This window comes from Podarcis pityusensis (genome assembly GCF_964106645.2).
Source record: "Podarcis pityusensis genome assembly, chromosome: 9".
Taxonomy (NCBI): Eukaryota; Metazoa; Chordata; class Lepidosauria; order Squamata; family Lacertidae; genus Podarcis; species Podarcis pityusensis.
Window position 1 is genome coordinate 72,066,081 of NC_138034.1, and position 27,041 is coordinate 72,093,121.

General features: G+C 46.4%; 1 protein-coding gene across 2 annotated transcripts; it reads left to right on the forward strand.

Annotated features, from left to right (window-relative positions):
• Positions 1–16,613: 16,613 nt before the first annotated feature.
• On the forward strand, positions 16,614–20,508 carry LOC308485415 (neurophysin 2-like). 2 transcript variants are annotated; one of them, XM_081021294.1, is made up of 3 exons: positions 16,614–16,819; positions 18,958–19,159; positions 20,305–20,508. In XM_081021294.1, the coding sequence occupies exons 1-3, from the start codon at positions 16,655–16,657 to the stop codon at positions 20,340–20,342; spliced, it is 405 nt and encodes a 134-aa protein (XP_080877420.1). In that variant the 5' UTR covers positions 16,614–16,654; the 3' UTR covers positions 20,343–20,508. The 2 variants fall into 2 exon arrangements, with proteins under 2 accessions (XP_080877420.1, XP_080877421.1); XM_081021295.1 differs by lacking the exon at positions 16,614–16,819 and adding an exon at positions 17,801–17,919.
• The last annotated feature ends 6,533 nt before the right edge of the window (positions 20,509–27,041 follow it).

The following is a 27,041-nucleotide window of genomic DNA, read 5'->3' on the forward strand; positions in this document are numbered from 1 at the left end:
TTGTTACTCATTTCTCTTAAAAAGCACAAGGCATTGCTCTTCACGCCAAGTGTCATGTCTAATAAGACAAGGTCGCAGATGTGAGGCCACTGAAATATGGGCAATTTTCTCTCCTGTTTCGTTCCAAACTGGGTAGAAGATGCATCAAAGGCCAAGAGTTCTCCCTAATTGAAGAAGTCTTTGATGTCACCCGAGGTTGGGGAGGAGAATATGAATACTTTTTGTTGGGCTTTCGGGAGATCTGATCTGTGTGAGACTCTGGCCCTCTCGGAAAAAATCTGTCATTTTAGGAGGACATCCGTTTGTGGAAAGCACAAACACCACCCATTCTTATTAGATCTATTTATTTTATACAATAATAGTAAAGGTAAAGGGACCCCTGACCATTAGGTCCGGTCATGGACGACTCTGGGATTGCAGCGCTCATCTCGCTTTACTGGCCGAGGGAGCCAGCGTACAGCTTCCGGGTCATGTGGCCAGCAGGACTAAGCCGCTTCTGCATCCCAGTACAGCAATAGTATTTACCCGTATATATCATCTGTTCAAGGGATGTGGGTGGTGCTGTGGTCTAAACCACAGAGCTTAGGATTTGCCGATCAGAAGGTTGGCGGTTCAAATCCCTGCGACGGGGTGAGCTCCCGTTGCTCGGTCCCTGCTCCTGCCAACCTAGCAGTTCAAAAGCACGTCAAGTGCAAGTAGATAAATAGGTTCCGCTCCGGCGGGAAGGTAAACGGCGTTTCCGTGCGCTGCTCTGGTTCGCCAGAAGCAGCTTAGTCATGCTGGCCACATGACCCGGAGGCTGTACGCTGGCTCCCTCGGCCAGTAAAGCAAGATGAGTGCCGCAACCCCAGAGTCAGCTACAACTGGACCTAATGGTCAGGGGTGCCTTTACCTTTACCTTTACCCTTATCACCTGTTCATACAATATAATATGTTGGTGTGCAGCAATATATACAGTGAAATATAAAACAGCATGAAAACAGTACAAAATGACCTTTTAAATGATAGAAATACATTTTTTAAAATTTAAATGGTACATAGGCTTGTCTCTTCTGGAAGAGGGTTCCACAGCTTGGGCCTGCCAACACTAAAGACTCAGCTTCTAGCGGAGACAATGAAAATGTTTAAGATTTCCTGTTGGAATAGCTCAGTGGCTAGCGCGTGAGGCTCTTAAACACAGGGTTGTGGGTTCGAGCCCCATGTTGGGCAAAAGGTTCCTGCATTGCAAGGGCTTGGACTAGGATGAGTGAAATATACTCGGAGTGGAGAGTGGATTTCATGCTCTTTATTCAGCTCATAGTGGTGAGGAGGAATGCCCGTTCCCCCAGAATGTCTGCTTTATATACATTATTTACACAATGGGCCCCACGTGATTGGCTAATTCCGGGATTCTCCTGTAGACCAATCAGGTTGCGGATTCACTTCCACCTGGAGCTGGATAGGGTGGCTCCTGTGGACCAATCAGCATTCTGAATCCTATAGTTCTAGGACCAATCAGACTGCTGCATTCTGAATCCTATTGTTCTAGGACCAATCAGACTGCTGCATTCTGAATCCTATTGTTCTAGGACCAATCAGACTGCTGCATTCTGAATCCTATTGTTCTAGGACCAATCAGACTGCTGCCTTTTGGATCCTATTCAACCCAGTAAATAACAATGAGCCTCGTGGTCCCTTCCATAACAATGAGCCCTCGTGGTTTCCTGCTTGGCAGGGGGTTGGACTTGATGGCCCTTGTGGTCTCTTCCAACTCTATGATTCTAAGTTTATGGTTGCGTCTTCCAACGGAGCCTAGGACGGCAAACACCAAAGTGGTAAAGCCGTACTATTAAAAATAAAATAGTAACATACTTAAGGCAATTAAAAACATTTAAACCACTTGTGCTAAGGCTCCTGAAACTTTCGTTTCAGGCAAGGCGTTCTCCAAAGAGGGCTTATAGTTATTTTGGATCTCTTTGCCCAAGTCAAAAAGTTGTTTCTATGCACAGTGTGTGTCTACTGAACCAGTAGATGGTGCACAAAGAGTGGCCTTAACTTCTTCTTAGGCTGCTGAAGTATAGAATCCATTCCAGTTAGTGTTATGTTCTATCGTGCGTGCAGTTTACTAGAAATGGGTTGGCATAAATGAAAAAATTGGGTAAGCCATTCCTCTCACCCACTTGGATAAAAATAAGGAGCCAGTTCACTCCAAGTCAGATGAGTTCTTGTAGCTTGGTAGGGTCAACTCTGAGCATTAAGGGATTCCAAATCTACGGTAACTCTCTGCAGCCTTTAGTGTTTCAGCAACTTAAGATCTGTAAAATGGAATAGGCCCTGTTCCTGATTGTTATGTACTGAAGTTCTCACCCTGGGCCAGCAGGGGGATACTGTAGATAGTTATGCAAATGAAGGATCGAAAAGTGACATTCAGTGATTGGATAGTTTTAGAAAATGGCAACAGTTACATTGTTCTGGAGCTCTATATAAGCAGGCTGACTGAGCTCCTCAGACAGTTCTGTTCCAGCTTACAAATAAAGAGCTGCTTTGGAAGAATCGCTGTGTCGCCTGATATGTTCGCCCACAACTTAACACTGATATCTCCACATTGCAAGTTTGAAGAAGGATGTGCAACCATTGCGCCCTTGCCCCTTTCCTCTGCTAGGGACGGACAGATCTGTCAATTTCGGTTTCTCTCAGTTTGCAATTTTATTTCTTATTGTTTTAAAGTTCTCAGCAAAACTTGTCAGCTTTTTAGGCTGATTTTCTCACAACAGAACACATTTCTGTATGCCGTTTTGCCGCATATACTGTACACAACCATAGGTTTGTCTTTTCCCTAAGTGCATTTCTGTACGCTATTTTCACCATCTAACCCTAGGCTATCCATTTTTGCATGCATTACTTGCGCTACATTGCAAAATTTGGAAAAGTGCAGGTTTTGAAGGACGGTTGTGTTTCGGCGTATTGTTGCAGAAAGTGTGAATTAGGTAGGTTCGCCATAAAATGCAAAAACGACTCAGATTGGTCCCCAATGCCTACCAGTCCCTTAATCCTCCCCACACTCCAGTGTGCTGGGACCACCCTGTTAGGCCGCAATAGATTGTAATGGCTTGCTTTGAAGTCATTTCGGCACCAGATGGAGAAAGAATAAATCACCTCCCCAAGTGCCCTGCCCACCCTGCCCTGTATTCGGCCAGAACAAAGGTGACAACCCTAGACTAGCTGACCCTTGATGTCCCTTCCAACTGTACAGTTCTGTGCCGTGCTTCTATGGCTATTCCCACCCCCCAGTCTGACACGTCACTCTCCGTCTTCCACACAGGCAAGGAAGAAACATTCGATGACATATTCCAGCCAGGCAAAAACCTTCAAGGAGGATGCAAGCAAGGATGAGGAATGTTGTACAGTGGTACCTTGGTTCTCAAAAGCCTTGGTACTCAAACAACTTGGAACCCAAACACTGCAAACCCAGAAATAAGTGTTCCAGTTTGTGAACTTTCTTCAGAAGCCAAACATGCTCTGTTTTGAGTGTTATGCTTCCAATTTGAGTGCCACACTTCCGTTTTGAGTGTTACACTGAGGTTTGTCTGTTTTTGCTGTTTATTTTGTGTTTTTGTTTCTGCGGCTCTTTTTTGTTGTTTTTGTGACTGTGTGGAACCCAGTTCAGCTACTGATTGATTGATTGTGTGACTGCAGTACATTGTTTATTGCTTTCATTTTATGGATCGATGGTCTCGTTAGAGAGTAAAATTCATGTTAAATTGCTGTGTCCAGGGCAGCTGTCTACCAGCTCCATCTGGTACACAGGCTGAGACTGTATCTGCCCACGGACTGCCTCGCCAGAGTGGTGCATGCTCCGGTTATCTCCCGCTTGGACTACTGCAATGCGCTCTCCGTGGGGCTACCTTTGAAGGTGACCCGGAAACTACAACTAATCCAGAATGCAGCAGCTAGACTGGTGACTGGGAGCGGCCGCCGAGACCACATAACACCAGTCTTGAAAGACCTACATTGGCTCCCAGTACATTTCTGAGCACAATTCAAAGTGTTGGTGTTGACCTTTAAAGCCCTAAACGGCCTCAGTCCAGTATACCTGAAGGAGCGTCTCCACCCCCATCATTCTACCTGGACATTGAGGTCCAGCGTCAAGGACCTTCTGCCGGTTCCCTCACTGTGAGAAGCCAAGTTACAGGGAACCAGGCAGAGGGCCTTCTCGGTAGTGGCGCCCTCCCTGTGGAACGCCCTCCCACCAGATGTCAAAGAGAAGAACAACTACCAGACTTTTAGAAGACTTCAGATAAGGCAGCCCTCTTTAGGGAAGCTTTTAATGTTTAACAGACCACTGTATTTTAATACTCTTTGAAGCTGCCCAGAGTGGCTGGGGAAACCCAGCCAGATGGGCGGGGTATAAATAATAAATTCTATTCTATTCTATTCTGTTTTATGGGGTTGTTTTTAAAAGTGTCTGGAACGGATTAATCCATTTTGCATAACTTTCTATGGGGAAGGACACCTTGGTTTTGGAACCGACTTCCAAGGTACCACTGTATCTGGCTTAGGGAGACTTTGAGGGACAGATAGAGATGACCTGAGTGGTGCAATTGTCCCTTTGGCCTGAGGCTTCCCATCCTGGTGTAGCAAAAGGAGATCTGCCCAGCTTTCCAAACCTTGTGGTCCACATGGGCTGCCATGATTGCTGTTACACACATATTTACAAACAAGGTTTAGAGTGGCTTACTGGGAGAGGATCGGTTCTTTTTCTTCAAGGGTGCAATGACAGTGATGCTGAATATAAATGAGAAATACTGACTATTAATGAAACTGGGGCTAATATCTGTTGCTGCCATACCTGTTCCTTTTTGCCTGACCTTCGTTAGAGTCAGTTAGCACTTTCATCAACTCTGCAGCTGCAGACAAGGACTTGAAACTCTTAATCGCATTGAACGCCTTCGCTCTGTAATGCACTTTTAGCTTTACTAATTGACCATCAGGCTCTTAACCGTTGTCCAGGAAACAATCTTGCTACCTGCTCTCTTGTGCCTTAATATTTGGCACTTAAAAGGGCACAGGAGGTCAAATTCAGAGGTCAAAGAGGACCTCGCTCCTTGCTTGTGAATTCAAGAACGTTCAGGTCACCGACTTTAAATTGTGAGGACTATTAAAAGGCAACTCATTAGGGATGAGATTCAGAGGGTGATGTAGGATATTCTGTTATCTACTCCGCTGTTATGACATCATTAGACTGATAGGGCAGGAAAGTTGCAAATCCAACTTACGGCGCCATTGCTAGACTCGTCTCCACACTGGCAAGCCTTACTTTGATAAGACTCTGATCAGACAGACTGCAAGGGAATAGATATATCTGCAACTGGATGAAATGCAGAGCCACTCAATGAAGCAGAATGTTGGAAAATTCGGGACAGACAAAAGGAGGTCCTACTTCACACAGCGCATAGTTAAACTTTGGAACTCCCTTCCACAGGAGACAATGATGGCCACCAACCTAGATGACTTTAAAAGAGGGTTAGACCATTGCATGGAGGATGAGTGCCAGTGGCTACTACATTGTCCCTCCATTGTCAGAGACAGTAGGCCTCTGAATACCAGTCGCTAGGAATCAGAAGCATGGCGTAGGGAGCGCTGTGGCACTCGTGCCTTGCTTGCAGTCCCCTCTGAGAAGAGACATGGACCTTTGGCCTGATCCAGCGGTCAAGCTCTTCTTATGCTCATTGTGCACTGAAGAAGCACCAACAGAGCAGGTGGCTCCAGAACGGAAGACTCAAGGAAGCGAGCCAAGCCGCGATCTCACCCCATTAAGGTCGAGGGATGCCTGAACAAGCAGGAGATGCAAGTAAGTGTTGCTTGCTACGCCTATGGATCGTTGTCTGCCAGTACAAGTCACCTCGGATGCAAGGAGGTAGGAAGGTGTGAAGGGTTGAGCATGATGCTGTGCTCACATTCCCATTGGTTCTTCATCCAGTGTGCTCCTGATGACGATTTGGGAAGCGGCGTACACACAGTGTTGGCCACAATCCGCCTCTGTGCTGTGGTTTTATTATGAAATGCTGCATTTGCTCACCCCCACCCCAGACCAGCTTCGATCCGAATCGAGAAAATGAACAGCACGGCCTCATTTCAAGCTGGCAACATGTGTAGACAGCCTACAGCGGTCTGCATATGCACAGAAAGCATGTTGTGCATCACCAAGCGGCAGCCCTGCCTGACCCCAAAAGTCTCTGAGTCAAGCACCTCTCGATGTCATCGTCACTTGTCACTCGTTCCCTTCTTTGGAAGAAAGAAGACCAAATCAAATGGCTTGAAGGATCATATACAGGCATTGATAGACTGGGGGTGAGGGTTCCTGTTGAAGCTAAAATCCCCATCTTCTTGCCCAGGGCTTCCTCTTTACATCCTCCCTTCCTCTTTCAAATATAGAAAAGAAGCCCTTTCCAACTTGGGTGGCAATATCTGTGATGCGATGCTATGTTAAAGGTATGGTTTTCCCAGTAGTGATGTATGGAAGTGAGAGCTGGACCATAAAGAAGGCTGATTGATCGCCAAAGAATTGATGCTTTTAATTATGGTGCTGGAGGAGACTCTTGAGAGTCCCATGGACTGCAAGAAGATCAAACCTCTCCATTCTGAAGGAAATCAGCCCTGAGTGCTCACTGGAAGGACAGATCCTGAAGCTGAGGCTCCAATACTTTGGCCACCTCATGAGAAGAGAAGATTCCCTGGAAAAGACCCTGATGTTGGGAAAGATGGAGGGCACAAGGAGAAGGGGACGACAGAGGACAAGATGGTTGGACCAGCATGAGTTTGACCAAACTGCGGGAGGCAGTGGAAGACAGGAGTGCCTGGCGTGCTCCGGTCCATGGGGTTACGAAGAGCCGCACACAACTAAATGACTAAACAACAGCAACATCTGCGATGCATGCATCTCCAATCACAGACTTGCTTGAGCTTGGCCATCGTTTTTCCAATGGGGTAAGCATATGCTTTTCCTTCTGGGTTTATCATTTTATTCTTCAGCAGGGGCGTAGCAATGGGGGTGTGAGGGGTGCGGGCCACACCGGGTGTCAGGCTAAAGAGGGGTACCATTTGGCGCTGCCCACCCCCACCCGCAACTCCCCCAAACCCAGCAAGCGGCAAAGCAGCAAAGCAGCTGCTGCTGCTCTCAAGGAATTTTGATTTCTTTTCATTTGGTCCGTGTATTCCCACCAATACTATCTTTTCTGCTTGGACTTTGATTTGTACCACTAGAATTCTCCCTTTATCATCTTTCTGAATCAACTTGGGTTCAAGTTCAGGTTTAATATAAAATACTACACCACGTCTTTTTGCATTATCTGCCGAAATGAAATTCATCCCTAATTTTTTATTAATCAGAATTCTTTTGTGTTTATTTGCTACATGTGTTTCCTGGAGACAGATTATATCTACGTTTTGTTTAAGAATTTCATGTTCAATCCTGATTCTCTTTGCTTTGTTGTTCAATCCGTTCACATTCCAACTGAGTACTTTAAGATTTGCCTTTGTCCTTCTCGTTTAAAAAAATCTGTTTTTTCCACCCACTGCTCCCCCAAGTGTTCCAGTGCCTCCTTTTGCTCTTCCAGGGGGCTTTTCAGTTCTTTTATCCCATCTTTGAATTAGGACCCCTCCCATGTTTTTCCAGAAATTCATGAACCTGACTCTCCTTCACCAGTCTGTATCCCAGCTTGCAGAGCCTGTCAGTCAGAAGATGGAAGTCAACTTCCTGTTTAGTTTCTGTCTTCGCCAAATTGCTTTTAAAGTCCAAATTAAGCTTTAAAAAGTCCAGAAATTTTGGCATTAACAACCTTGCTTGGAAAATCTGTTGCTTTCGGTGGCGACTTGTGGCTTCAGCTACCAGACTGTGATATCGCCATGAACAGACTCAAGTCGCTTCTTGCTCCCACCCTCCCACTAGCTGCTAACACAGCAGCAAGGTAGCAGGGAGATTGCGGCAAGTTGCTCCCCATTTGGCTGGTCCCCTCGAGACCCCACTCTTCTGTGGGGCTTTTTCAGGGGAACGCGTAGCCCTAGCGCTTCCCCGCTGGTCCATAATAGCTCGAAATGGTCGTCTCTTAATTGGACGATCCATCTCACGCCACCATAAATACTATACCAAAATAGTTTAACTTTGTCACATGTCCACCACATGTGATAGAAATCCCCTTCTTTTACCTTACATTTCCAACAATTCATATTTCTCATTCTAGACGTTTTCGCTAATTTGGTAGGAGTCAAATACCACCTATACATCATTTTCATTATGTTTTCTTTTGTTGTCATGCATGCGGTAAATTTCATACCCATATTCCATAGGCTTGATCATTTATCAAATTCAGTGTTATGCCCAATATCTATTGCCCATTTTATCATTACTTCCTTAATTTCCTCATCTTTTGTATGCCATTCTAGAAGTAACTCATACATTTTTGATAGGATTTTTGTTTTACTTTCTAATATTCGGTTTCCAGCTTCGATCTAGAAGTCTCAAAGCCGTTCTTCGTTTTGTCTTTTTTAAATATGTCATTTATTTGGTGGTACTGTAGCCAACCTGTTAACTTATCACACGTTTTGTCATACGGTTTCATTTTTAACACTTTATCACTTTCCATTAACAACTCCCTATATGCAGGCCAATTGTCTTTCATATTTAACCTCTTGACTGAAATTGCTTCTGCTGGTGAGACCCACAATGGTGTTTTGTGTTCTAATAATTATTTATATCTAACCCATACTTCATAGAACAGTTTTCTTATTGCATGATTCAGGAAGCCTCTGTGTAATTTAACTTTGTCATACCACAAATATGCATGCCACCCAAATCTGTTTCCATAACCTTCCAAATCTAATACATCTGTGTTTTCTAATTTCATCCAATCCCTTAGCCAAGTCAGACAGGACGCTTCATAATATATCTTTAAAACCGGTGGCAAGAAGCCGCCTCTTTCTTTTTTATCTGTAAGAAGTTTATTCTAGGTTTCTTCCCCACCAGATAAATCTTGACAACGCTTTTTGCCAATATTTAAACTGTCCTATTCCACTAATCACTGGGATTGTCTGAAATAAGATTAACATTTTGGGTAGTACATACATCTTTATCACAGAGATTCTTCCCCAGAATGACAATTTCAATCTCCCCCATATTTCTAAATTTCTTTTGACCTCTTTCCACACAGATACATAATTATCTTTAAATAGATTTATGTTTTGGGGAGTCAACCAGATACCCAAATTTTTACCTTTTTGACCACCAAAATTCCTGTTTTATCTTGTAATTCTTTAATTTGTTCCTGATTCATACTTTTAACCATCATTTTTGTGTGGGCTTTAAAATCTGCTAATTGCCCAAACTCTTCAATTGCTTCCAATGCTTCCGTTACACTGGCTTGTGGCTCTTCTAACGTTAGTACCAAGTCATCTGCAAAGGCTTTTAACTTGTATTCCTTTGTGCCCACTTTAATTCCTTTTACACCTTGTGTCTCTCTTAACTTTTGTACCAGAATCTCTAAAACTGATATGAACAATAAAGGTGATAATGGTCACCCCTGTCTTGTTCCTTTAGAAATTTCAAAATTATCTGTCAAAACATTATTAACTATTAACATCGCTTTTTGTTCTGAATAAATTGCTTCTATCCCTTTCAAAAACCCACTCCCCAAACCCATCAATTCCCAATTTTTCTTCATAAAGTACCAATAAATGTTGTCAAATGTCTTTTCTGTGTCTATGAAATTCAATGTGGCTTGCTTGTCATTCCTGTCTCCAAATCTTCAATTACCGTAAATTTCGCTCCATAACACGCAGATTTTTCCTCCTAGAAAGTAAGGGGAAATGTCTGTGCGTGTTATGGAGCGAATGCCTACAGATGGCGGGGGAATCTGCTGCAGTCGTGAGCAGACCGTGGCTCGCTTTGAAACAGCAAAGCGGGTGTAAGCGGCTCCTGTCAGCTAGCAGAGCCGGGGAGGAGGGAGAGAAGCAGAGCGGGAGTTGGCTGCTTTTAAACAACCCCTGCTCTCTGTCCCTGCCTGCAGTTTTTTGCTGTCTGATTTTGGATTAGCCACTGTAGGGGCTGTGTGTGTGTGTGTGTGTGTGTGTGTGTGTGCTTGAGCTATCGTTCTCCTCCTCCTGCTTCCCCTTCACTCTCCCAGCGCCCCTGCGACTTTAGAATCCACACTCTGTGTGTGTGTGTGTGTGTGTGTGTGTGTGTGTGTGGGCTCCTTCTCCTCTTGCTTCCCCTTCACTCTCCCTGCGACTTTAGAATCCACACTCTGTGTGTCTGTGTGTGTGTGAGGGCTCCTTCTCCTCTTGCTTCCCGTTCACTCTCCCTGCGACTTTAGAATCCACACTCTGTGTCTCTCTCTGTGTGTGAGGGCTCCTTCTCCTCCTCCTCTTGCTTCCCATTCACTCTCCCTGCGCCCCTGCGCTCTCCCAGCGCCCCTGCGACTTTAGAATTGACACTCTGTGTGTCTGTGTGTGTGTGAGGGATCGTTCTCCTTCTCTTGCTTCCCATTCACTCCCCCAGCGCCCCTGCGACTTCCAGCGCCCTGTGACTTTAAGGCCAGTTCTCTCTCTGTGGTGTGTGTGTGTTTTGACCTCACTGCGCTTGTTGGGGGAGAGTGTTGGTCGCAATTTTTCTTGATTTGTCTCAGAGTGGTTACTATCGTGGTTTCCTTGCTGGGGAGGAAGGAGAAACGCAGAGCCTGCTTGTTCTAAAGGAGCAAAGCCGGAGAGGAGCCTCTCCTGCATTATTAGCAGCATCCTTCTCCACACCCCCCACGCGTGCTCCTTGTCCCTTGAGTGCTTTTCCTTCCCTCCCCACTTAAAACGTCGTTACAAAGCACGGATCCACATGGATCCTCAGGATTTTTGCACTGGGTCATCCCAAATTCACCATCAGATCACATAGCATGTCCATGGCTACAGCCTGCACAAAAAACACACACGCACCCACTGTTTCATGGGGCCGCAATGGCGCAAAAACGTGGTTACAAAGCATGGACCCACATGGATCCTCAGGATTTTTGCATTGGGCTACCCCAAACTCACCGTCAGATCACATGTCTGAGGCCACAGCATGAACCACAAAAATCATACATCCACTGTTTTGTTTAGAATATTTTTTCTTGTTTTCCTCCTCTAAAAACTACGTGCGTGTTATGGTCAGGTGCGTGTTATAGAGCGAAAAATACGGTATATCAACTATGTTTTTCATATTGTCTTTCAATTGGCAACCAGGAAGAAAGCCCTGATTTAAAATCAACTTAAATCTATTTGCTAGAATATTGGCAAAACATTTATAATCATTATTTAACAACGAAATTGGTCTATAATTCTTTACATTCATTAAATCTGTTCTTTGTCTGGGAATTAATGTGATATACGCTTCTTCCCATGTTTTCGGAGTCTGGCCTTTTGTCAGTGCATTATTTATTTATTTAGTTGTTTATACCCACCCATCTGGCTGGGTTTCCCCAGCCACTCTGGGCGGCTTCCAATAGAATATTAAAAACACGATAAATACATCAAACATTAAAAGCTTCCCCAAACAGGGCTGCCTTCAGAAGTCTTCTAAAAGTCGGATAGTTGTTTATTTCCTTGACATCTGATGGGAAGGTGTTCCACAGAATCTGCCATGCTGATCTGCCCAGGCAGCAACGGGCCCTCTGAGAGGGGTTCATTGATGCGTTTGCAAGTCACAAGATTCCCCCTTGCATATTAATTCCACGTTCCTAAGGTCATTCCCTGCTGGTGTCAGGTCTCGGAAGCATCTTCCTTTGGGGACTGCACTGCAGGGGTGGTGTGTGGGGGGCATCGGAGGAGACGTTGCTTGGAGTTGGGGGGAGTTGTTTGGGCCCAAACAAAGCACAACACTGCAAAACAGAGGGAGGAGGTTTGGTGAGGGTTGACTCACCAATGGGCACTACATTGGCAGTCCTTGAATCAAAACATGGAGGTATCAAACAGCCTTCACACCCAACAGTCTCATGTTAATGTCTCCAATGCAACTGTTGAACATTTTGCAACAGGATGAGAGTTAAGCATCCTCCACCACTACCTTGCAACTGGGGAGCTAGGCACTGGATATCTCACGGTGGTCAGTTGTCAGTCATCTCTCTTTTTTGTGTGTGGCAGGGAGGGCCTATGGGGATATCCAGGCACGGGTATGTTCCACTGTGAGGTACACCTCCTCTTTTCTGCTCTGTGGAACCATACAAATCTGATACGGACAAGCAATTGCTATATGCAGCAAGGAAAGAGATTCTGTACCTATTAAGTTTTACTGGTTCTGCTCTGTGGAACCATACAAATCTGATATGGATAAGCAATTGCTCTACGAAGCAAGGAAAGAGATTCTGTAGCTATTAAAGTTTAGTGGTTGGCATCTGTCTGTCTTGCGAGACAATGGAGTGTGCCTCTACCTTCGCAGCACTGAAATGACCTCCTTGGGGTGCAAACCTGGGCAGGGTGGATAATGACCCTGCCCAGATGACAAGACCCCCTCTCAGCCTTGCTGATGTGGTCCAAAGGAAAGCAGAGCAAGACGTTTGGCACCAACTTAGTTGCAGGGCTTATTCTTACATGACTGCCTGCTTGTTGATACCGATACAGTGCTACCTTGGTGTTATGGTTCCAAGGGGTTGCTCGTGAGCAAGCAGGCAAATATCTCCCTGGCTGGCTGTGAAAGTAAACTTTATCTGTCCGGAGCACCACTCGCCCATGGCTGACTCAATCGCTGGCAGAATCCGTGAGTGGGCGTTTCTTGAACTTCCTCCAACAAAGAAGCTCCTTTATGCCCAGTTTGCGCGTCCCTCTCTGTGTGAATGCCTTCTGCGCAGAGAGGGCGTGGGCAGTGGAGGACCCCTTCCCTCCTTGCTTCTCCCAGGCAAGGAGTCCTGGGACCGCCTCGCCATTTCCGACGTCTGCGCCTCCTCTCCACTGGACCTGCGTTTATCCTCTTCCCCGGAAGAGGAGCTACTTCTCCCGATCCCTGGAGGCTCTCTATAATGCATCTGCCTTTTGCTCTCTCCCTCCGGCACTGATGGCAGTTCCCTGACATCCACCACCTCCTCAGGACCCCCTTCACCCCTGGTGAGATCCTCTGATGCCTCCTCCTCTCTTTCGCCGACCGGCGATGCGGGGAATCCCCTAAAAGACCCTTCATCATCATTAATTGGGCGTCAGAGACTCTCAATGCAATCGTGCCTCTAGCCCTCCAATCTGCGGCAGTCCCCGCATTCATGAGTGGGGCTGGGGCGTCCTCCGACACGACATGCCATAGCTTCTCATGCAGCAGCAGACTCTCCATTCAAAAGCTCCATGTGGCGTAGTTCGTCGCATCTAGGCAAGGAAATGTGAAAGCCTTGTTTCCACCCTGGCTTGCAGCCATTTCTACCATTCTCTTCAGCCAGCAAATGCAGCCCACAACAGCAGGTATTTATGACTGGCAAAGCACTTCTCTTTCAGGCTAATCAGCAAACTAGCAGCAAAACAGACAGACATGCCTCATTAGCAGCTGGACTTGACCCACTTTCCATCATGTCGCCATAAATCACACAATTCTGGACCCATAACCGATAACAGATCACAGGACGCTCCCCTTGTTCTCTGAGTACCATACACAGCAGCGACACACATCCGAAAGATATGTGCACACATGAGCAGAGTCAGCAAAAACAAGATTGTGCAGGAAATGTAGCATTAAGGATTTTACTTACAGCAAAGAAAACAAACAAACCGAAAGAATAATGGTGTGCTGTGAGAGCGTCTTCTCACACATCCTCTCTGTCTGGAGAGAGAACAAAGAGCAAAAGTTGTCGATTTGACTTCCGCCCATATACATACAGTGGTAAGAAATGTAAACATTGGATCATGTGACCCTTTGCAATAGTTGGCAGTGAAAATACTGACAATAAGTACATCAAACATTAAAAACTTCCCTAACAAGGCTGCCTTCAGATGTCTTCTAAAAGTCGGATAGTTGTTTATTTTGTTGACAGTTTATTTTGTCCACAGAATCTGCCATGCTAATCTGCCCGGGCAGCCATGGGCCCTCTGAGAGGTTTTTTTGGGGAACCATGATGCTCTCGTGGTCTCGCCCTTCTTCAAAGCACTGGGGCTCTTTCAGCCGAAACAGCTCCCGGCTGCCATACCGGGAGACCAACCGGAAGTCAGCACAAAATTGCATATTAATGCCAGGTTCCTAAGGTCATTCCCTGCTGGTGTCAGGTCTGGGAAATGTCTTCTTTGGGGGACCACACTGCAGGGGTGGGGTGGGGGGGGCATCTGAGAAGAAGCAACCTCTGCCACTAAATTGCAACTGGGGAGCTAGGCACTGGATATCTCAAGGGGGTCAGTTGTCAGACATCTCTCTTCTTTGTGTGTGGCAGGGAGGGCCTATGGGCAGTGGTGTAGCGTGGGGGTGCAGGGAGGGCCGGCCGCACCGGGCGCAACATCTGGGGGGGCGCGCTCGCACTTGCAGCTCTCTGCCCCTACCTGGCAGGGGCGCAAATTACTTGCCTTGCCCCGGGTGCTGACAACCCACGCTACGCCACTGCCTATGGGGATATCCAGACATGGGTATGTTCCACTGTGAGGTACACCTCCTCTTTTCTGCTCTGTGGAACCATACAAATCTGATACGGACAAGCAATTGCTATATGCAGCAAGGAAAGAGATTCTGTACCTATTAAGTTTTACTGGTTCTGCTCTGTGGAACCATACAAATCTGATACGGACAAGCAATTGCTCTACAAAGCAAGGAAAGAGATTCTGTAGCTATTAAATTTTACTGGTTCTGCTCTGTGGAACCATACAAATCTGATACGGACAAGCAATTGCTATATGCGGCAAGGAAAGAGATTCTGTACCTATTAAGTTTTACTGGTTCTGCTCTGTGGAACCATACAAATCTGATATGGATAAGCAATTGCTCTACAAAGCAAGGAAAGAGATTCTGTAGCTATTAAATTTTAGTGGTTGGCATCTGTCTGTCTTGCGAGACAATGGAGTGTGCCTCTACCTTCGCAGCACTGAAATGACCTCCTTGGGGTGCAAACCTGGGCAGGGTGGATAATGACCCTGCCCAGATGACAAGACCCCCTCTCAGCCTTGCTGATGTGGTCCAAAGGAAAGCAGAGCAAGACGTTTGGCACCAACTTAGTTGCAGGGCTTATTCTTACATGACTGCCTGCTTGTTGATACCGATACAGTGCTACCTTGGTTCTCAAACTTAATCCGTTCCGGAAGTCCATTCCAGAGGGATTGTTTTCCCATAGAAACTAATGCAAAATGGATTAATCCATTCCAGAAACTTTTAAAAGCAACCCCTAAAACAACGAGACAATTGATCCATAAAATGAAAGCAATAAACAATGTACTGCAGTCACACAATCAATCAATAAGTAGCTAAACTGGGTTCCACACAGTCACAAAAACAAAACAAAAAAGAGCCACAAAAACGAAAAATATATAACAAAAACAGACAGACATCAGCGTAACAGTCAAAATGGAGCATGTTTGGCTTCCGAAAAAGATTCACAAACCAGAACATTTACTTCCGGGTTTGCAGTGTTTGGGTTCCAAATTGTTTGAGTACCAAGGCGTTTGAGAAACAAGGTGCCACTGTAATTCATTTTCAAGAGCACTTTCCCTGTTACATGCCAGCAGGAATAAAGAGCAGAGGTGGTCTGTTTTGTTGGGTTTAATTTCCTTCATGAGTGTAAATCACCCCAAGAATGAGATAAGCCAACAGGCGCATGGTCAGCCAAGCCAGTTGCTATGGCAACAGCCTAATGCCATCCATATAAGTGATTCTGGCACATCAGCTCATTGTGTCCGGGGTCTTGTGCTGCGTGTTGGGGTCAGGCTTGTGAAGTGAGGGAGTATTGATTTGGAGTCTGTGTTACGTCTTCAACTGCTGGAGCAGCGGAGATACTTTCTACTTGTATGTATATATATGCAAAAGCTATATGTGTCAACATCTGGAACTGTTTTACTGAAGCCTTGTCTTCTGCCACAGTAAACTATTGGGACCTTAGGCTGCCTCTGTGGGGTGAGCGGAACTGGGGGCAACTTCCGCTACCTGGGTATCTCACCTCAGATCGCCAAGACATCCCCGTTCCAGACTTTCCTCCTTCTGCAAGGCAAGTTACTCATCCCCTGGAGTAACGTTGCACAGAGAAGCTAAGGTGGCTGAAAATGAGGAAAAATCAGTCCCATCTCCACCCCCCGCAATGAAGACCCAACAAGTGTATTTAAAATGCTGCTAATGTTTTGACCTGTTTACAATGATTTTGTATCTACATTGTAAAGATTTCCCATTCTTTTTAAAATTTCTTCTCTTCTTGATTCCTGAGCTTCCGGAAGTATGGCTGTTTTGTGGTGGCTGCAATCATGGCAGAGGAGGAGGAGGAGGACGTTAAGGGAGGGAGGGAGTGGAGGGGGCAGGGCCAGAGTGAAAGTGGGCGGGGCCAGCGTGAGAGGGGCGGGGCCTCCATCGAGGTCATGATGATAGAAGTGTTGCATCGATGCAAAGGGGAGCTACAAAGGGTATAAAGAGGCAGGTGGTCCAGAAAGGAGGCAGATACAGGAGGCAGAAGCCAGGAGAGGAAGACGGCCTGTGAGCAAGATTTGCAAGCTCACCAGGATGCCTCAGACCTCTCTTCCAGTCTACGTCCTTTGCCTACTCACCTTGTCTTCGGCTTGCTATATCCAGAACTGCCTTCGGGGAGGAAAGAGATCAGTCTTAGACATCCAGAATTGGCATTGGCGAGGAAAGAGAGGAGACATAGAACGCAAAGAATACAGACCGGTAGGAGAGAGAGAGAGGATCTCAGTTGATGCACCTGCAAATCTCAATTGATGCGCCTGTCTCCGAAAGAGACTGCTTTTCTGCTCCTTTGCTGGTTCTGGGGGAATTGTTCCAAAGGTGTCTTTGTGTCCCTAATCCCTTTCCTGCTTTGCTCTGCCTCTCAGACCTGTTTCTGCTCTACAGGGATGGAGCACTGCTCCTTATGGAAGAGAGAGAGGTGCTGCAACTACTGTAGCAAAAGAGTGAAGGAATGCTCCCTCAAGGCTGCAGAGACGACCCTTCCTTTAAAGGACATTTAAAGCGCACCCGCCCCAAATCCTGGGAATGGCAGTCTACCCCTCACAGAGCCACAATTCCCAGGACCCTTAACAAACTACAATTCCCAGGATTATTTAGGTGCTTTAAAGGTGTTCTGAACACACGGGGTGTGTGCTGCCGTAGATTTCTATGTCTATATGAGAGGGAGATAAGACAGTAAGCATCTTAGGAAAGACTTTAATTTGTGTCTTAGATTGTCAAGAAGATGATGCACCTACATTTATTCTGGCACAATCTCAGAAAGAGGCAAAGCCTCTATTAGTAACGGTGCAGGGATCTCGAAGCACAGCTTTCAACCTTCCATGCCAGCCCATTTCTGTTGCCTGCGCTAAGTGCTGCTCTTCTCTGTACTTCTGTTCCTTAGAGAAGCTTGCAGGGCTAGCAGAGCCAAGTGTGGTAGCTTGGGGTTCAGATTTGGCCCATAGCTTGCCACTAGCCCATAGGTTAGACATGTGTCAGTCTCTTCATTTATCTGTGAGCTGGACAATGTGAAACCCTCCCTCGAGGGAAGCAATGAGGTCATGCTCTGTGCACAGCTCATGCACTAGAAACATTGCAGATTAGATTTATAAGTATTTTTCATACCAGCACTTGTACTGAAGCATTTACTCCCTTTCAACGCTCTTTTCCAAGCTGCATAGCAAGTACTCTGCCTTCCTGCAAGACTATTCCTTTGCAAAGGCCTCAATTAATGCCTCAGTAATTAAATGGGAGTGCAGTGCAGGCCTAGACATAGCGACTCAAAAGTAAGCCTTATTGAGTTCAATAGGACTTGCAACCAGGTAAGTAAGTACAGGATTGCAACTGTTATCGCACAAAGCAAGGGTGGGGATGCTGAGGTCCTCCAGATGTTGTTGGACTACAACTCCCAGTATCCTCTGGGGCATTTGGCCAGGTTCTCTGGGGGTCTGATGTGAGCTGCATTGCAACACCAGCTAGAGAGCGGCACGTCCCCCATCCCTGACTTTAAGCTTCAGCACCTACTCAAAACACTTTTCTTCTATTTAGATGATTTTAATACTTTTTGCAAATTGCTTAAAGGCTTCCTTACAATCAAGCGGGATATAAAATTTGTTAAAGAAATACATATTAATTGGTTGTGATCAGCTTGTTGAGCCAAACGTTCACATTGGCACTCGGTTCAAATGAAGATTCCTGGTGTGATTGGAGTAAAAAGAAAGTCCATTTCTGAACTTTGCTAAATAGAAAACAGAGAGGCACATCACTCTGCCTGGTAGATGTGGTGAGAAATATAAAATATAAAATGATTAACTAATACAATGCCTGTATGAAATGAGGAGAGGGAGAGCAATGTGACCACCTTGAACTCCTTCGAGAAAAGGTAGGATATAAACGTTGTCATAATCATGATAATGTGCATTAAATTCAGTGTGTCTACCCTGAGTAACGTTAAGTGGGATGTCACCCATGGTGTTTAGAGATAGGACAATATGCATGGGAGTGTAGCCTCAAATGGTTTTGAAAGGGGAATTGGAGAAATCCATCGTGGGGGACAGGTCTGTGTTAGCCAGCATGGTTGGATGAAAACTCCAGCTTCAGAGGCAATATACCTCTGAATACCAGTAGCCAAGGCAGGGACAGGGATTCCCCTGCTTGTGGGGTACTTGGCAGCACCCGGCTTGTGCTGTGGGACAGGGAACGTTGGTCTGGATGGATTTTCGTGAGCCCTGCTGGATCAGACCAAACACCCATCTAGTTCAGCATACCTGTAGTCACGTTGCCGTAGCCAGACTCAAACTCAGCACCACCCCTCTCTCTCTCTCTCTCTCTCTCTCTCTCTCTCTCTCTCTCTCTCTCAGTGCATCACCTGTGGTCCTGAAATGAAAGGAAACTGTTTTGGCCCCAACATCTGCTGCGGAGAAGAATTTGGCTGCCTCATTGACACCGAGGAAACTCCGCGCTGCCTGGAGGAAAATGACCTGCCTGACCCCTGCACGTCCGGCTGGAAGTGGTGCGGTGAATACGGGAGATGTGCAGTGCCAGGCACATGCTGCAATATCGGTAAGGGTATCCGTGTGCGAGAGATGAAGCTCAGCAAGAGGGGGTGCTGGAGAGAGGAAGAGGGGGAATGTCAGTCAGAAAAGTCAAGTGGAAAACCACCGCCAAGGCAAAGACACATTAACAAGTCATGACCACGGGTCATTTAGTACAGCCCCTGCAATGCAGGAATCTCAACTAGATCATACAAGACAGATGGCCATCCGACTTACCATTAAAAACTTCCACTGCCAAGCAGCAGAACGTTCTTCCTAATGTTTAGTCAGACTCTTCTGTCTTGTATTTCAATCTATTGCTTTGGGTCCTGGAGCAGCAGAAAAGAATCTTGTTCCGTCTTCCATGGGACAGCCCTCCAGATATTTGAAGACGGCTCATATCACCTCTCCGTCTTCTCTTCCCCAGGCTAAACATACCCAACACTCCTTCAACCATTCCTCATCAGGCTTGGGTTCCAGACCCTTGGTCACCCTGTTCGCCCTCTTCTGAACACATTCCAGCTTGTCAATATTAAACTGTGGTGACCAGAGTTGGACACAATGATCCAGGTTGGGTCTGAGCAAGGCAAAATAGAATAGTATTGTTACTTCCTTTGACCTGGACACTAGACTTCTGTTGAAGCAGCTTCGATTAGCATTCACTTTTTTTGCTGCTGCATCACACTATACTCTCATGCTAAGCTTGTGGTCTCTACTAAGACCCCAAGATCCTTTTCACATGTTCTGCAGTCAAGCCGGGTGTCACCCATCCTATATTTGTGCATCTGGTTATTCCTGCCTCCATGTCAAACCTTACATTTTTCCCTATGGAAATTCATTTTTTTTAAAAAAGTTTGGGCCCAGTTCTCCAATCTGTGAAGCTCATCTTCAGTCCTGATTCTCTGAGGTTTTAGCTACCCCTCCCAGTTTGGTGTCATCTGCAAATTTGATGACACCCCACTTGTCCTTTTCTCCCAGGATTGGGAGGAACCATAGGGGAGTCCTTTTGGGCCTCAGTTAGTCAAACAGCTACAAATCCACCTAACAGTTCACATCCTCTAGGCCACAGTTTACCAGCTTCACTGCAAGAATACCAGGGGAGACTTTGTGACCAGCCCAAAAGGCTTGGCAGAAGATTAAAGCACAGGAAATTTTATATTTTTTCTTCCGCAGAGAGCTGCACCGAAGATGCGGAATGCGTGCGTCCCTGAAGTCTGCGGGGAGGCAGCCCCCAGAACATTGGTTCTCCAACTTATATTTCAGAACGCCCTCAGACAAAGAAGAATCCAAAGAATACCCTAAATAGCATAAAGAAAAAATAAAAATTGGGGGATGAAAATGTAAACACACAGCAAATAATAAAAGTCCTTTATTGCATTGTGTTGCATGTTTTGTCCTATGTCATATATGAAGGGAAACGCTTGATATTTTCAAATACATGGTGGGGATACTTTGGGCCCCTTAACGCTGGTGTTTTATTGCAGCTGTGTTCTGGACACAAATCCACATTGGTAGTGGATTTAGCCTGCTTTAGTTGGTTAGAATAATAGAATCATGGAATTGTAGAGTTGGAAGGGACCACGTAGTTCATCTGGTTCAGGGGTTGGCAACCTTTTTCAGTCATGGGCCAGTCCTCCGTCCCTCAGACCATGTGGTGGGCCAGACTATATTTTGGAGGGGAAATATGAACAAATTCCTGTGCCCCATAAATAACCCAGAGCTCTCTGTCCCTGCCTGCAGTTTTTTGCTGTCCGATTTTGGATTAGCCACTGTAGGGGCTGTATGTGTGTGTGTGTGTGTGTGTGTGTGTGTGTGTGTGCTTGAGCTATCGTTCTCCTCCTCCTGCTTCCCCTTCACTCTCCCAGCGCCCCTGCGACTTTAGAATCCACACTCTGTGTGTCTGTGTGTGTGTGTGTGTGTGTGTGTGTGAGGGCTCCTTCTCCTCTTGCTTCCCCTTCACTCTCCCTGCGACTTTAGAATCCACACTCTGTGTCTCTCTCTGTGTGTGAGGGCTCCTTCTCCTCCTCCTCTTGCTTCCCATTCACTCTCCCTGCGCCCCTGCGCTCTCCCAGCGCCCCTGCGACTTTAGAATTGACACTCTGTGTGTCTGTGTGTGTGTGAGGGATCGTTCTCCTTCTCTTGCTTCCCATTCACTCCCCCAGCGCCCCTGCGACTTCCAGCGCCCTGTGACTTTAAGGCCAGTTCTCTCTCTGTGGTGTGTGTGTGTTTTGACCTCACTGCGCTTGTTGGGGGAGAGTGTTGGTCGCAATTTTTCTTGATTTGTCTCAGAGTGGTTACTATCGTGGTTTCCTTGCTGGGGAGGAAGGAGAAACGCAGAGCCTGCTTGTTCTAAAGGAGCAAAGCCGGAGAGGAGCCTCTCCTGCATTATTAGCAGCATCCTTCTCCACACCCCCCACGCGTGCTCCTTGTCCCTTGAGTGCTTTTCCTTCCCTCCCCACTTAAAACGTCGTTACAAAGCACGGATCCACATGGATCCTCAGGATTTTTGCATTGGGCTACCCCAAACTCACCGTCAGATCACATGTCTGAGGCCACAGCATGAACCACAAAAATCATACATCCACTGTTTTGTTTAGAATATTTTTTTCTTGTTTTCCTCCTCTAAAAACTACGTGCGTGTTATGGTCAGGTGCGTGTTATAGAGCGAAAAATACGGTATATCAACTATGTTTTTCATATTGTCTTTCAATTGGCAACCAGGAAGAAAGCCCTGATTTAAAATCAACTTAAATCTATTTGCTAGAATATTGGCAAAACATTTATAATCATTATTTAACAACGAAATTGGTCTATAATTCTTTACATTCATTAAATCTGTTCTTTGTCTGGGAATTAATGTGATATACGCTTCTTCCCATGTTTTCGGAGTCTGGCCTTTTGTCAGTGCATTATTTATTTATTTAGTTGTTTATACCCACCCATCTGGCTGGGTTTCCCCAGCCACTCTGGGCGGCTTCCAATAGAATATTAAAAACACGATAAATACATCAAACATTAAAAGCTTCCCCAAACAGGGCTGCCTTCAGAAGTCTTCTAAAAGTCGGATAGTTGTTTATTTCCTTGACATCTGATGGGAAGGTGTTCCACAGAATCTGCCATGCTGATCTGCCCAGGCAGCAACGGGCCCTCTGAGAGGGGTTCATTGATGCGTTTGCAAGTCACAAGATTCCCCCTTGCATATTAATTCCACGTTCCTAAGGTCATTCCCTGCTGGTGTCAGGTCTCGGAAGCATCTTCCTTTGGGGACTGCACTGCAGGGGTGGTGTGGGGGGGGCATCGGAGGAGACGTTGCTTGGAGTTGGGGGGAGTTGTTTGGGCCCAAACAAAGCACAACACTGCAAAACAGAGGGAGGAGGTTTGGTGAGGGTTGACTCACCAATGGGCACTACATTGGCAGTCCTTGAATCAAAACATGGAGGTATCAAACAGCCTTCACACCCAACAGTCTCATGTTAATGTCTCCAATGCAACTGTTGAACATTTTGCAACAGGATGAGAGTTAAGCATCCTCCACCACTACCTTGCAACTGGGGAGCTAGGCACTGGATATCTCACGGTGGTCAGTTGTCAGTCATCTCTCTTTTTTGTGTGTGGCAGAGAGGGCCTATGGGGATATCCAGGCACGGGTATGTTCCACTGTGAGGTACACCTCCTCTTTTCTGCTCTGTGGAACCATACAAATCTGATACGGACAAGCAATTGCTATATGCAGCAAGGAAAGAGATTCTGTACCTATTAAATTTTACTGGTTCTGCTCTGTGGAACCATACAAATCTGATATGGATAAGCAATTGCTCTACGAAGCAAGGAAAGAGATTCTGTAGCTATTAAAGTTTAGTGGTTGGCATCTGTCTGTCTTGCGAGACAATGGAGTGTGCCTCTACCTTCGCAGCACTGAAATGACCTCCTTGGGGTGCAAACCTGGGCAGGGTGGATAATGACCCTGCCCAGATGACAAGACCCCCTCTCAGCCTTGCTGATGTGGTCCAAAGGAAAGCAGAGCAAGACGTTTGGCACCAACTTAGTTGCAGGGCTTATTCTTACATGACTGCCTGCTTGTTGATACCGATACAGTGCTACCTTGGTGTTATGGTTCCAAGGGGTTGCTCGTGAGCAAGCAGGCAAATATCTCCCTGGCTGGCTGTGAAAGTAAACTTTATCTGTCCGGAGCACCACTCGCCCATGGCTGACTCAATCGCTGGCAGAATCCGTGAGTGGGCGTTTCTTGAACTTCCTCCAACAAAGAAGCTCCTTTATGCCCAGTTTGCGCGTCCCTCTCTGCGTGAATGCCTTCTGCGCAGAGAGGGCGTGGGCAGTGGAGGACCCCTTCCCTCCTTGCTTCTCCCAGGCAAGGAGTCCTGGGACCGCCTCGCCATTTCCGACGTCTGCGCCTCCTCTCCACTGGACCTGCGTTTATCCTCTTCCCCGGAAGAGGAGCTACTTCTCCCGATCCCTGGAGGCTCTCTATAATGCATCTGCCTTTTGCTCTCTCCCTCCGGCACTGATGGCAGTTCCCTGACATCCACCACCTCCTCAGGACCCCCTTCACCCCTGGTGAGATCCTCTGATGCCTCCTCCTCTCTTTCGCCGACGGCGATGCGGGGAATCCCCTAAAAGACCCTTCATCATCATTAATTGGGCGTCAGAGACTCTCAATGCAATCGTGCCTCTAGCCCTCCAATCTGCGGCAGTCCCCGCATTCATGAGTGGGGCTGGGGCGTCCTCCGACACGACATGCCATAGCTTCTCATGCAGCAGCAGACTCTCCATTCGAAAGCTCCATGTGGCGTAGTTCGTCGCATCTAGGCAAGGAAATGTGAAAGCCTTGTTTCCACCCTGGCTTGCAGCCATTTCTACCATTCTCTTCAGCCAGCAAATGCAGCCCACAACAGCAGGTATTTATGACTGGCAAAGCACTTCTCTTTCAGGCTAATCAGCAAACTAGCAGCAAAACAGACAGACATGCCTCATTAGCAGCTGGACTTGACCCATTTTCCATCATGTCGTCATAAATCACACAATTCTGGACCCATAACCGATAACAGATCACAGGACGCTCCCCTTGTTCTCTGAGTACCATACACAGCAGCGACACACATCCGAAAGATATGTGCACACATGAGCAGAGTCAGCAAAAACAAGATTGTGCAGGAAATGTAGCATTAAGGATTTTACTTACAGCAAAGAAAACAAACAAACCGAAAGAATAATGGTGTGCTGTGAGAGCGTCTTCTCACACATCCTCTCTGTCTGGAGAGAGAACAAAGAGCAAAAGTTGTCGATTTGACTTCCGCCCATATACATACAGTGGTAAGAAATGTAAACATTGGATCATGTGACCCTTTGCAATAGTTGGCAGTGAAAATACTGACAATAAGTACACCAAACATTAAAAACTTCCCTAACAAGGCTGCCTTCAGATGTCTTCTAAAAGTCGGATAGTTGTTTATTTTGTTGACAGTTTATTTTGTCCACAGAATCTGCCATGCTAATCTGCCCGGGCAGATATGGGCCCTCTGAGAGGTTTTTTTGGGGAACCATGATGCTCTCGTGGTCTCGCCCTTCTTCAAAGCACTGGGGCTCTTTCAGCCGAAACAGCTCCCGGCTGCCATACCGGGAGACCAACCGGAAGTCAGCACAAAATTGCATATTAATGCCAGGTTCCTAAGGTCATTCCCTGCTGGTGTCAGGTCTGGGAAATGTCTTCTTTGGGGGACCACACTGCAGGGGTGGGGTGGGGGGGCATCTGAGAAGAAGCAACCTCTGCCACTAAATTGCAACTGGGGAGCTAGGCACTGGATATCTCAAGGGGGTCAGTTGTCAGACATCTCTCTTCTTTGTGTGTGGCAGGGAGGGCCTATGGGCAGTGGTGTAGCGTGGGGGTGCAGGGAGGGCCGGCCGCACCGGGCGCAACATCTGGGGGGGGCGCGCTCGCACTTGCAGCTCTCTGCCCCTACCTGGCAGGGGCGCAAATTACTTGCCTTGCCCCGGGTGCTGACAACCCACGCTACGCCACTGCCTATGGGGATATGCAGACATGGGTATGTTCCACTGTGAGGTACACCACCTCTTTTCTGCTCTGTGGAACCATACAAATCTGATACGGACAAGCAATTGCTATATGCATCAAGGAAAGAGATTCTGTACCTATTAAGTTTTACTGGTTCTGCTCTGTGGAACCATACAAATCTGATATGGATAAGCAATTGCTCTACAAAGCAAGGAAAGAGATTCTGTAGCTATTAAATTTTACTGGTTCTGCTCTGTGGAACCATACAAATCTGATACGGACAAGCAATTGCTATATGCGGCAAGGAAAGAGATTCTGTACCTATTAAGTTTTACTGGTTCTGCTCTGTGGAACCATACAAATCTGATATGGATAAGCAATTGCTCTACAAAGCAAGGAAAGAGATTCTGTAGCTATTAAAGTTTAGTGGTTGGCATCTGTCTGTCTTGCGAGACAATGGAGTGTGCCTCTACCTTCGCAGCACTGAAATGACCTCCTTGGGGTGCAAACCTGGGCAGGGTGGATAATGACCCTGCCCAGATGACAAGACCCCCTCTCAGCCTTGCTGATGTGGTCCAAAGGAAAGCAGAGCAAGACGTTTGGCACCAACTTAGTTGCAGGGCTTATTCTTACATGACTGCCTGCTTGTTGATACCGATACAGTGCTACCTTGGTTCTCAAACTTAATCCGTTCCGGAAGTCCATTCCAGAGGGATTGTTTTCCCATAGAAACTAATGCAAAATGGATTAATCCATTCCAGAAACTTTTAAAAACAACCCCTAAAACAACGAGACAATTGATCCATAAAATGAAAGCAATAAACAATGTACTGCAGTCACACAATCAATCAATAAGTAGCTAAACTGGGTTCCACACAGTCACAAAAACAAAACAAAAAAGAGCCACAAAAACGAAAAATATATAACAAAAACAGACAGACATCAGCGTAACAGTCAAAATGGAGCATGTTTGGCTTCCGAAAAAGATTCACAAACCAGAACATTTACTTCCGGGTTTGCAGTGTTTGGGTTCCAAATTGTTTGAGTACCAAGGCGTTTGAGAAACAATGTGCCACTGTAATTCATTTTCAAGAGCACTTTCCCTGTTACATGCCAGCAGGAATAAAGAGCAGAGGTGGTCTGTTTTGTTGGGTTTAATTTCCTTCATGAGTGTAAATCACCCCAAGAATGAGATAAGCCAACAGGCGCATGGTCAGCCAAGCCAGTTGCTATGGCAACAGCCTAATGCCATCCATATAAGTGATTCTGGCACATCAGCTCATTGTGTCCGGGGTCTTGTGCTGCGTGTTGGGGTCAGGCTTGTGAAGTGAGGGAGTATTGATTTGGAGTCTGTGTTACGTCTTCAACTGCTGGAGCAGCGGAGATACTTTCTACTTGTATGTATATATATGCAAAAGCTATATGTGTCAACATCTGGAACTGTTTTACTGAAGCCTTGTCTTCTGCCACAGTAAACTATTGGGACCTTAGGCTGCCTCTGTGGGGTGAGCGGAACTGGGGGCAACTTCCGCTACCTGGGTATCTCACCTCAGATCGCCAAGACATCCCCGTTCCAGACTTTCCTCCTTCTGCAAGGCAAGTTACTCATCCCCTGGAGTAACGTTGCACAGAGAAGCTAAGGTGGCTGAAAATGAGGAAAAATCAGTCCCATCTCCACCCCCCGCAATGAAGACCCAACAAGTGTATTTAAAATGCTGCTAATGTTTTGACCTGTTTACAATGATTTTGTATCTACATTGTAAAGATTTCCCATTCTTTTTAAAATTTCTTCTCTTCTTGATTCCTGAGCTTCCGGAAGTATGGCTGTTTTGTGGTGGCTGCAATCATGGCAGAGGAGGAGGAGGAGGACGTTAAGGGA